This window comes from Lepus europaeus, chromosome 7, assembly GCF_033115175.1.
Source record: "Lepus europaeus isolate LE1 chromosome 7, mLepTim1.pri, whole genome shotgun sequence".
Taxonomy (NCBI): Eukaryota; Metazoa; Chordata; class Mammalia; order Lagomorpha; family Leporidae; genus Lepus; species Lepus europaeus.
The window spans coordinates 112,352,692-112,365,355 of record NC_084833.1 but is presented as its reverse complement, the minus strand read 5'-3'; the positions used below and the strand labels follow the sequence as shown (position 1 = coordinate 112,365,355).

The 12,664-nt window shown below is 36.9% G+C and overlaps 1 protein-coding gene across 1 annotated transcript; it reads left to right on the top strand.

Annotated features, from left to right (window-relative positions):
* Nucleotides 1-10,943: 10,943 nt before the first annotated feature.
* On the top strand, nucleotides 10,944-11,885 carry LOC133763513 (olfactory receptor 8B8-like). The gene has a single exon (XM_062197237.1). It carries the CDS (start codon nucleotides 10,953-10,955, stop codon nucleotides 11,883-11,885), a length of 933 nt encoding a protein of 310 aa, XP_062053221.1. The 5' UTR covers nucleotides 10,944-10,952.
* Nucleotides 11,886-12,664: the final 779 nt, after the last annotated feature.

Here is a 12,664-nt window from a genome sequence, read left to right as displayed (position 1 = left end):
TTTTAAAAAAATACATATAAATATAAATATGAATACATATATTTTCAACATCTTCAAGTGACATAATATGGGCTTGTAAAAAAAAATGAAACCTTCAGCCAGATTTCAAAGTGATAAATATTCAGTAAATAAGAATTTCATCTAAGGTAAATGTTCAATGGTGATCTAAATGCATTTCATTTTCAATTTGCATCTTGTCCTGGAAGTCCTGTAATCATGTTCCACTGCACTGTTCAAAGACTACTGAACAGTGACTACAAGATGACACTGTAATCCACAGCATCCACACACTGATATTTCCAGTGTCCTCATTTGTGAAGAACTAGGAAGTGAGAGGAGACAAACTAGTGCATAGCACGAAGTTAGAAAGAAGAAATTTGAAAGCTAAAATGATGAGAAAATGAAAATTCCTACTTATGATAAGCTTAAAAATATGAAGATCATAAAATGTCAGTGGCTATGATGGATTATAAATTAAAGTGAGAAATAAAGGATATTTAATATTAAAGCATTATTAACTCAGATAGCAGAAAGTTCTTAAAACAATGAAATGACTCACATATTGTTTGATTTTCAAATTGTAAGTAATATATCAAAAGGCAATTTAAATACTTTCTAAGATAACCATCGTAATATACAACGTTTTGTCATTTTTCTAATCTACCTCCGATGTTTAGGTATGGCATAATTTAGCATGAATCATTTCTTGGCTCCTCGGATTATTTTTAGATATTCAACACTGCTACATCTATGACCTAAATTTGAACTGACCTCTCTGTCTCCACACTCCTCACACAATGCCTCCAAGATCGTATCCTTGCTATTTCGCTCAACAAGTCCTATTTGTATAAAACGGCATAGCTTGATAGGTGTTAGCTTTTTTTCTTTATCTGCTGCTGCTTTTGCTACAATTATTTTCTGTATCAAATAAAATTCTATTTTACTATGAAAACAATGTGCATGTTGTTTGGGATCCTTTGCAGGCACTGCAGAAATTCATTCATTCCTCATGTGTTTCATCACCATTTGAAGAGATCAAAAAATGGACTCAATGAGATCACAAATGTTTCATTTGAAGAGCCACAAAATAGAAAAGAAGACTGTTCTATATTCAGAAAAAATATGCCTTCTTTAAGATTATTTCCATTCAGTTGATTTTTTCAAAAGGTCATTTAAAAAGCTTAAATACAAGAAATAACCAAGGTTTGGTATTTCTTTTTTTACATATGTAAGCTATACTGTATATATAGCTTAACTTTCTGTTAAGACTGTATAAATCTTTCACCTTTATATATGTAAGCTACAGAATGCCCAAGGATAATGTAATAGTTATCAGTGGTATTATTTTTTACCAAAAATAAGTATTCTTCTCTGGGCAATAGCTAATCTACATCAGCCTTTTTATTATGATGAATATGTAAAGACAGCGCAAACCATTTCTTTCACCTGAATATCAGACTAACCCAACAAAAGAACTTCCCAAAGTTGACCTTGTCAGTTTCCCCATGGTCTAATCTATATATCATCACCAGAGTGTGAATCTGAGTATTTTACAAGCATTACTTATTTTTTGGAGTATTTTTATTGTTGATGCCTCTAAAGAATTGATAAGAGAAAAATATATTTTTATAAATGGTGTCATAGCTGAGAGTTAAAGTAATTAGCTGTGGGACACAACTTTGCTCATGCACAAAGATGGTTGTGAATGCTTAGAAAACTTGTAATTTCTGTGCATTAACACAAAATCATCCCAGTGAAGGATCAGAAATAAACTTTCCAAAAAGGCAATTCCAACCTTGGTGTCAGAAATATATTGACACTTGCAAAAACTGATAAAAGATAGAAAAAGTTGGTGAGGATTTGGAGAAAAGTGAATATTTGCATATTCTTGCTGGAAATATAAGTTAGCAGAGCTAATGTTAAAAACAACATGAACATTCTTAAAAAAGCTAAAAGTTGGGCTACTTTATGACTCAGCAACCCCACTAGTAGATGCACATCCAAGAGAAATGAAATCACTCTCTTGAAGACACATGTGTATGCCCATGTTTATTGAAACACTAGTCACAACAGCCAAGGAATGGACACAGCCTAAGTTTCTGTGAATTGATAAATGGCTAAAAATAATATATATATGTACATATATACATATACATATATATATTCAATGTAATACTATTCAGCCATATAAGCAAAATCCTTTCATTTACAACAACATGGGAAGGACTGGAATTATTATTTTAAATGCCATAAACATAGCACTTTGAGATAAGTATCACATACTCTCATATGTGGAATCCTAAAAAGATGATCTCATAGATTTTGAGAGTATAATTTTGTGATATCAAATGTTAGGGAGATCATGGCAGGGGGAGATGTCATTTAATATGCAATAAATAATAATCAGATAGAAACTGCAAATTCTAGTGTTCTATTGCACAGTAAGTTGACCACAGATAATGATAGTGTGGTTTTTATTTTTCATGAAAAGAAACTTTGGGATAAAAGTATTTGGATATTTGTGGTATGGTAATATTATATGATAGTGGAGATAGGCAATTTAACCTTATTAGACACTGCTGAATACATTCATATATACTATAGAACAGTCTATAGGGAACTATCAGTAAAATAATAGTAGAAAAATTCCCCAACTAGGAGGAAGAAAGGGATATCTAAGTACAAGAGAAGCATCTACAACTTCTTATAGACATGATCAGGAAAGATCTTCATGACTGTACATTATATTCAAACTTTCATAAGTAAAACTTAAAGAAAAGATTCTAAAATGTGCAAAAAACAAATGCCAGGTTGCCTTCAAAGATCTCCAAATAGACTGACTGCAGATTCCTCAACAGAAACCCTACAGGTTAGGAGAGGACAGAGGACATAGTACAAGTATTAAGTAAAAAACAACACCTGTAAATTCAGAATACTATACATAGCAAAGGTCTCGTTTAAAGATGAAGCTGAAATAAAGACCCTCCAAAACCAAGAGAAATTAAAAGAATTTGTCGACACTCATCCAGCCACACAAATACTATTTAAGGGTGTGGTATATACAGAAACAGAGAATAGTCATCATTAATAAAGAAGGTGAAGGTACAAAATCTCCTAGTAAAAGTTCAAAGGAAATCCAAAGCAAACAATAGGAAATATATGGCAAAATGGCAGACCAATTTGTTACTTGTCAATAAAAACACTGAATGCAAATGGCCTAAATTCTACAATTAAAAGATACAGACTGGCTGAACAGAATAAATAAAAAAACCCACCTATCTGCTGTATACCAGAAACACGTCTCACCAACAAAAATACACATCAACTGAAAGTGAAATGATGATAAAAGATATACCATGGTAAGAGAAAGCAAAAATGAGCTGGAGTAGCCACCCTAATATCAGACAAAATAGACTTTAACACAAACACTGTTGAAAGAGACAAATAGGGCATTGTGTAATAATTAAAGAATCAATTCAACAGGAAGTTGTGACTGTAGTAGATATGTATACACCCAAGCCTAGGGTACCTGGCTAGTTAAAACAAGTGTTAATCTTGTACTATGTATCCTTTGACAATTTATTTCAATTGTAGTTATTCTAATAATTTTGTTTTTTAACTCTCACACTACATATAGAATCACTTCAGAAGCCAGTTTTTCAATTCTAGAGTATTCTGAATATGGTTTATCTTATGTACATCATTGAGTTTTGTACCACTGGGAGTTCTATGTGATTTAGTAATGGCCATTTTTCCAGCTTAAAGACCTCCCCATATCAACCACTGTGACATAGGGCCAATGATGATACTTAAGGATGTGCTACACACAGAAACAGAGAATAGTCATTGTCATGAAAGAATGTGAAGGCAGAGAACCATTTAGAATTTGTTTGCCTGGGACAGTTTGTGATTTCTTCCTCACTTGTGAAACACCACTTTGCTTGACAGAGTTTTCTCAGTTGGCAGTCTTTTTTTTTTAGCCTTTTTTTAAAACAAGAAAGTCTGAATATTATTACTTTTTTAATAAAAAAAGAAAGAGAAACAGACATACACATGCAGAGGGGAGAGAGAGAGAGAAGATACATGTGATGATAGGAGGATATCTACCACCTATTTGTTTATTAGTTTATTCCCTATATGCCCTCGATGCCCATGACTGCTAGGGCTAGGCCATGCTGAAATCAGGCACCATGAAACTTAATCTGGAGCTGCTACATGGGTGGCAGGGACCTAGGTACCTGGACCATCACTTACTGCTTTTCAAGATGTGCATTTTCATAGAAAATTAATCAATTTTTTAAAATATCATATAGGATCTCTGTCTTTAATGTGCTGTACACTGTTATTTAATGCTATAACTAGTACTCCAACAGTATTTTTTCACTTTGTGTTGCTATGTGGGGGCAAACTGGTGAAATCTTTACTTAATATATGCTAAACTGATCTTCTGTATAGAAAGAGAATTGAAAATGAATCTTGATGTGAATGGAAGGGGAGAGGGAGCAGGAAAGGGGAGGGTTGTGGGTGGGAGGGAAGTTATGGGGGGAAGCCATTGTAATCCATAAGCTGTACATTGGAAATTTATATTCATTAAATAAAAGTTTAAAAAAATGTGCATTTTCAGTAACCTGAAACCCAAAGTGGAGCCAGAAATCAAAGCTAGTCACTAATATTTTGAATGTAGAGGGCCAAACAGATTCTTAACAACTATGATATCATCCACCACTCTTTTGTATTTTGAACACATCAACCCACCCACATGATCTGCAGAATTTCGACAGAGGTATCTGATAATAGTTTTATTTAGGCTCTTTTGTATAAGCTGTGTTTCTTTTTTATTGCTACTTCAGATTATTTTTATACTTGATTTTTGGTATTTTGATCACTGTGTGCCTTAGTGAACTCCTCTTTGGATTGAATTTGATTGGTGACACCTCTTCTTCTACCTGAATGTGGTTATCTTTACCTAAATAAAGGAAGTTATCTGTAATTATTTCCCAAAATGTACTTCTTACTTCCTTTATCTTCTTCTTTTCCTAGCATGCTTACTGTATGAATATTACTTGTCATGCGATTACTGTAGGCTTTCTTCTTTTATTCTTTCTTTCAACTTTAGGACAATTTTAAATGTTCTTTGTTCAAGCTCTCTAATTCTTTTTTGAGTTTGAACAAGGCTACTATTACAGTTTATTATTGCATTTATCCATTCAATCATTGTTTCCTTAAGCACTGATATTTCTTTTTTTACCAAAATATTCACATTTGTCAAAGTTGTCATTTTTATATATTCCATCGCAAATAAAATATTTGTATATTTTTGTACTTCAATCAACATATTTAAGAGAAGTAATCTTAATTACTTTATTAATCTCCATTTCTTTTGAGTCTGATGTTGAGCTTTGCCAGTTCCTTTTAGAAATGTCAGGATATTCTGAGTCTTTGCAAAACTATGCCCTTGCATTAGTGCATGTAAATTTGGAGTGAGTCATCAACCCCAACCTTTACAGTCACGCATGTCAGACAAGTCACATTACTATTGGTACAACCTGAGATTCTGTGTTTATAGGCAGATGGGAATTCCACAAAAGCTGGATTTGAGTTCTCCAGGTAGCTAGGATGCAGCTTTGATGAATTTTAGTGAGGAAGCTGTCTGGGTTCTGTTGTCTGGTGAGAACATCGGCAGAATTCATTCAGCAATTTTGAAGATCTGTTAGAAGGGCACTGAAATGATTTTATTGAACTTGGGGGCAGTTGGTGCCATTCTTTGAGTCTTTGAACTGGAGAGGGTTAACAAGTTCCAAGGGTCAGGCTGAGTCACTACTCAAGATGGACAGGGTAAGGCTGACTAGAAATGTTCAGTTGAAGTTTGCTTCCTAGTATATGTATGGAGTTTGTGTGGACTTTGAGGCTATGCCAAGATATTTAAATATTTTGGTAACAAAATATTAGCTCCCAGCCTTTTTGAATGGGTGGTGCCAAGCACCTCCCTCCCTGGCTGCTGAAAACTGACAGCCTCAGAATTCAAGCCAGATGAATCTAGCCACCACTTCCGGAATGAGCCACTCAGCTTTGCAGGTGGGCTACCCTGTTAGGTGGTACCTGTGATCAGGCACCCCTCCTGAAAGACACACAGACCTGTTACCAAGATCTGTGCACTAGGCACTGTGGGCTTCACATCCTTGCTTTGTTTCTATCTGTTTGCTGGTGCCCCAGCTGTGTAATTACCCACTGGGCTCCACATGAGGTTAGACTAGAGTGGGTTTCTAGGGAAACTTCTTGGAATCCTGCTGAAAATGAATGCTGCATTGGCTATGGAGAATCTTCTCTGTGAGACATTATGCCAGTTTAGCAGAGGGGAAGCCTTGACATCGTCGAGGAATATCATTTTCCCACCCTTTCTAAGACCACTCCACTCTGTTGTCCACAGAGGTTTCACAGGCCCGTTTTCAAGGTTAGATTTTAGGTACTCTTGTAGGTGTGTAGTTACCAGCTAAACTTCCTGAGATGGGGTTTTGACAATGTTCTGTCATCATGCTGATATCTTTTTTCCTGAATGTTCTTGACCTTTGGAGGGACAAAGCTGTTTTTTTCACAGCCTGTGCTAGCTGCAGTGTTTAGGACTAAATAACAGTGTGTTATGGGGGAAATATTAGAACAGCTGTTAGGATACACTACAAATCAGCAGGATAGTTATCTTAGAACTTTACTAATCTCTGTCTTTGTGTGACAGCTGTGATAATAGAATGGGAGTCATTATTTTTGTAAACCATATTTTCAGTATATGATAAATATGGAGAAAAATTTGAAAGATTTAACAAGAGAACAGCACAATTTCCAGAAATGTTTGAGAGTGCCTACACTGTACTCTGTATTATATTTAGTAACAAAGTGGTAAAAATGACAGAATCAACCTATATTCGAAACTTTTATGTCAATTAAACCAAGGTGTATATGGTATAATGAGAAACACATTAACAAAAGAAAGCCAAACATTATTGATGAGAATTTTGCTGGGAAATTCAGCAGATGACATAATCAAACAGACATTCTCAACTTGTAATTTTCAAGTCACCGCTTTGTGACTTAAAATTGTATGAAAACACCAGGATTTTTTTTTTTTTTTGACAGACAGAGTGGACAGTGAGAGAGAGAGACAGTGAAAAAGGTTTTCCTTTTGCCATTGGTTCACCCTCCAATGGCCACCGCGGCCTGCACGCTGCGGCTGGCGCACCGCGCTGATCCGAAGGCAGGAGCCAGGTGCTTCTCCTGGTCTCCCAGGCGTGTGCAGGGCCCAAGCACTTGGACCATCCTCCACTGCACTCCTGGGCCACAGCAGAGAACTGGCCTGGAAGAGGGGCAACCGGGACAGAATCGGCACCCCGACCGGGACTAGAACCCGGTGTGCCAGCGCCTATTGAGCCGCGGCGCCGGCCGAAAACACCAGGATTTAAAATAAGTCATTCTTTAAGTTTTCATTTTTTCTGGAGTAAGGTTATGTTAGATGGTACTCTCCTGGGATGTAAAACTGTAGACTAACGAAAATATTCTGAGTATGTTTAAGGTTGGCTAAGCTATGATACTTATAGATTATGTTTATTCAATGCATTTTTTCATATTTTAAAATCTTTTTTAAAGATTCATTTATTTACTTGAAAGTCAGAGTTACACAGAGAAAGAAGGAAACACACACATACAGAGACAGAGAAAGAGAGAGAAAGGTTCAATACCCAATTGGCTGCAACAGCCAGAGCTGCACCCATCTGTAGCCAGGGGCAGGAGTATCTTCTGGGTCTTCCATTCGGGTGCAGGGCCCCAAGGACCTGGGTCATCTTGTCCTGCTTCCCAGGCCATAGCAGAGAGCTGGATCAGAAGTGGAGCAGCCAGGACTTGAACCGGTGCCCATATGGGATGCCGGCACTGCAGGCGGTGGCTTTACCTGCTATGCCATAGTGCTGGCCCCAAAATCTTTCTATTAAATGCAAATATTGTAACTATTTTCATGGGTTCAATGTGACAATCCAAAGTGTCATTTCATGTAAAGGATAAAATTAGGATATTTCCATTTTCTTATTATTTTTATGTGTGCTCCTATTCTAGTGGTTTTTAAAATCTAATACTTTGTATTCACTCTAAAGTGCAGTACAATATAAAGTCTCATTCCTTCTATCTGACTGTGTTAGTTCCTATTAAAAAATTCCTCATTGTCACTCATCCCTCCCACCTTCACTAATCACTACTCTAATATCTTCTTGGATATTAAGCTTTTTAAATTTTACGCAGAATTGAAAACTGCACTGTTTCTTTCTGTGTTGGGTATTTAACAAAACATCTTTCACCACTTGTGCTTTACTTTAGGCTTATGATATTTTCAACATAAGATGAGTTTATGAAAACAATATCCATCCTAAGTCCAAAACCATTGATTTTCACAACTGACACTTGAATGTTTACCAAATGCTATCAGTATTCCAACCATTTTATTTAATGGTTTGTCTTAATGTCTCAATACCTCAATAAAAGAGATGTTATTTTTATTATCTCTGTTTTGCAAAGATCCACCTGAAGTACAAAATTGTTAACTAATTTGTGAGAGGCACAGGTATTCCAACACAGACTTTCTAATTCCATAGACCACATTCTTTATTTTTTAATGGGAAAAAATTGATGATATCATTACTGAAATGTCACATCTTAGGAACCAGCATGTTAACCAGGTAGGAATTTCCAATAGTATGTAGAAATAAAAACTTTAGTAGGGATGCAACACAAGAAAAGTCATCTTGGAAATATCCTAGGAGGGAAAAAAACCTGAAGTAAGTTACTGAAATCCTTGAAAAATTGCATATAAAGAAATAAAGAAGCAGATAGCCATAAAATTTCAATTAAAGATATTTGAAAAACAGAGTTGAAGATAGTGGAGAACACTAATATTTGGCTTCTCAATGAGAGGAAAATATTCTCTGGAGTGAAGTGAAAACTTGAGTAATTATTGAATCACTCCTCACATAAAGGCAGATCATGACCTGATGTACATCTACCATCTCCTTATTGCATTATTCTTCCTAGAATGTGTTCCCTGGGAAGGGAATTGGCAAGCCTTAACCCTTCTTATAATCAGGCATATTACATCATTAAATAAGTTAAATCTCCAAGTGTCTCATCAGGCGGCAAATGTCTTAATGACACATGTTGTTTATTTTCCCTTGGTACTTGAAATGCCAAAAAAATATAATAATGAATTGTAACCAGCAGGTCTGAAAGATTATTATGGAACATGAAAAAATAATTACATGCAACATCCTGTTAGATTCCAAGGTAGCAAAGTCACAGAGTCCGACACTGGCCTTAGCAGGACTACCGATTTTATAGCAATAAGGATACACTCAGGATTTCTTGCCTGCAGAAGGTGAGTTTGAGATTCTATTTACATTCATTTCTTCCATTTTATTTGCTGCTTTCATAGAACATCAGTGACAAAATTATATACGTGCATATATATGTGTATATGTGAGGTAGGTAACATGTTTTGAAATATGTACTCAATGTGCAACAATCACAATGATCAAATTAATTATGATATCCATTCCTTCATAGGCACACTCTTTGTGTATTTTTGTTTATGTGTTGAGAAAATTAATTTTTACATGACCCTCCTTAGAAAATATCAAGTATACTAAATCAGTATATTAATTGTTGTTACATTGCTATATATCAGGTCTCTAGAAATCATTTATGTTGCATAGCTGAATCTTGGTGATCTTTAACAAATCCTATGTGTTTTTCTCTCCTAATGAGTTCTTTTTTTTTTTTTTTTTTTTTGGACAGGCAGAGTTAGACAATGAGCGAGAGAGAGACAGAGTGAAAGGTCTTCTTTTACCGTTGGTTCACTCCCCAAATGGCCGCCTCGGCCAGCACGTTACACTGATCCGAAACCAGGAGCCAGGCACTTCCTCCTGGTCTCCCATGCAGGTGCAGGGCACAAGGACCTGGGCCATTACCCACGACCCTCCCGGGCCACAGCAGAGAGCTAGACTGGAAGAGGAGCAACCAGGACAGAATCCGGCACCCCAACCGGGACTAGAACCCAGGGTGCCGGCGCCGCAGGCGGAGGATTAGACTAGTGAGCCATGGTTCCAGCCCCTCCTAATGACTTCTAGAATAAACATCCTCTTCCTCCCTTACATGAGTTTATTTATGGTAAATTTCACATATAGGGAAGATTATGCAAGATTTCTCTGTCAGTGCCTCGATATTAACAAAGCATGAGCTCCTCATGTTTTAAGTGAAATCCAAGGATCTCTATTTTCTCTCCATTTCATGAACTTCTTAGCCTCATGAATGTTGCAAAGATTCTTTTGAAAGAAGCTCAGAGAATATTTAACACATTGGTGTTCACAAGGGTTGCACATTCTTAATAAGATGATTCCCTCTGCATAGTCAGAATTATCACTGGTCTATATTCACAACTCTCATTCTCTGATAATAGGCAGTAACCAACCTCTTAGACTCAATTCCCTTTGTTTCAATTAGAAACTGTTTATGTTACCCAATCCAGCAAATTCTAATCTGCATTCATGATAGCTCCAAATTTGTCTCCGATTATGTTGGTAAAGAAGGATCTCCAAGCAAATGACAAAATGATGACAAGAAAGAAGGATCACTGTGTGCAGGTCTGCTCTTGATATTTTCCATGCACCTTCCCAGCAATCATATTTGGGAATGAAAGCACTGACTTTCTCTCCTACAGGAGGGCACTTTGCTCTGTTTACCATTTAAGGCTTGCATAATAGGGAGACAGTATCACCCAGTAAAGACAAATGCTGTGAGTTCACCTTAGGATAGTCTCCGACATTCACAATAATTGACTTTACACTTACATGTGGAAATATTATTGAATGAAGGGGGAATATAATGTAATTTTTCCCTTGTGTTCACAGATCTCTTGAAGAAGAATGGCACACACAAATGGCTCTTTAGTGACTGAATTTATCCTAATGGGGTTAACCGACCAACCAGACCTCCAGCTGCCCCTTTTCTTCTTGTTTCTAGTCACATACATGATCACTTCTTTTGGAAATCTGGGCTTGATCATTTTAATTGTGCTGAATTCACACCTGCACACTCCCATGTACTTTTTCCTCTTCAATTTGTCTTTCATAGACTTCTGTTATTCCTCTGTAATTACACCCAAAATGATGATGAGCTTCGTATTGAAGAAGAATAGTATATCTTACATAGGATGTATGACACAGTTCTACTTCTTTGGTTTTTTTGTCATTTCTGAATGTTATGTGCTGACATCCATGGCCTATGATCGATACGTGGCCATCTGCAAGCCACTTTTATACAACACAATCATGTCCCCTAAAGTCTGTTTCAACCTTATGTTTGGTTCATACTTGACTGCCTTTTCTCACGCCATGATCCACACTGGATGCATTCTCAGGCTGAACTTCTGTGATGCAAACACCATCAACCACTACTTCTGCGATGTTCTCCCTTTGCTTGAGCTCTCCTGCACCAGCACTTACATCAATGAGGTAGAGATCTTCATTGTAGCAGGCATTGACATCATTGTTCCCAGCCTCATGGTCTTCATCTCTTATGGTTTCATTCTCTCCAGCATCTTACACATCAGCTCCACTGAGGGCAGGTCCAAAGCCTTCAGCACCTGCAGTTCCCACATAGTTGCTGTTTCTCTGTTCTTTGGATCTTGTGCATTCATGTATCTCAAGCCATCCTCTTCTGGGTCAACGGGTGAGGGAAAAGTCTCTTCTGTTTTTTATACCATTGTGGTTCCTATGATGAATCCACTAATCTACAGTTTGAGGAACAAAGATGTTAAAGTTGCCTTGATAAAAACCCTGCATAAGTTCCAGTTTTAACTAAAAACACTATATTTCTGTGTATAATGAGGACATTAAGGAACAGGAGATTGATATTATTCCATTGCACAGGACAGTTCTTATTACTGCTTGCAATGTTGTGTTAAGTTCAATTTCATATGTCTACTCTTTTCTTTCCACCCTCTCTGGGCAGTAACATGATTCTACAAACTTCAGAAATTCACATATATAAATGTTTCTGTATAGACTATCAATTACAACCAACTTTGCAGTTGTAACCCATATGCATTGAACTACTCCAGGCAGAATTGTTAAATCTGAAATAGAATAGCTGAACTGCACCCACTGAATTCCTACTTTGCGTTTATTTTGTGTACCAGATTCTGAAGCCCAGATTCTTTAACATTTACATAGCCTCTTAAAGCAAAGGTTTTAACTTACAGTATCTTTTTTTAAAGATTTACTTATTTATTTGAAATTCAGAGCTACACAGAGAGAGAAGGAGAGGGAGAGAGAGAGAGAGAGAGAGAGAGAGAGAGAGAGAGAGAGAGGTCTGCCATCCTCTGGTTCACTCCCCAATTTGCTATAATGGTCAGAGCTGCATTGATCCGAAGCCAGGACCCAGGGGCTTCATCCAGGTCTCCCATGTGAGTGCAGGGCCCAAGGGCTTGGGCCATCTTCTACTGCTTTCCCAGGACATAACAAAGAGCTGGATTGGAAGTGAAGCAGCCAGGACTCAAGCCTTCATCCATATGGGATGCCAGCACTGCTGGCGGCTGCTTTACTTGCTACCCCACAGTGCTGGCCTAATACAGTAT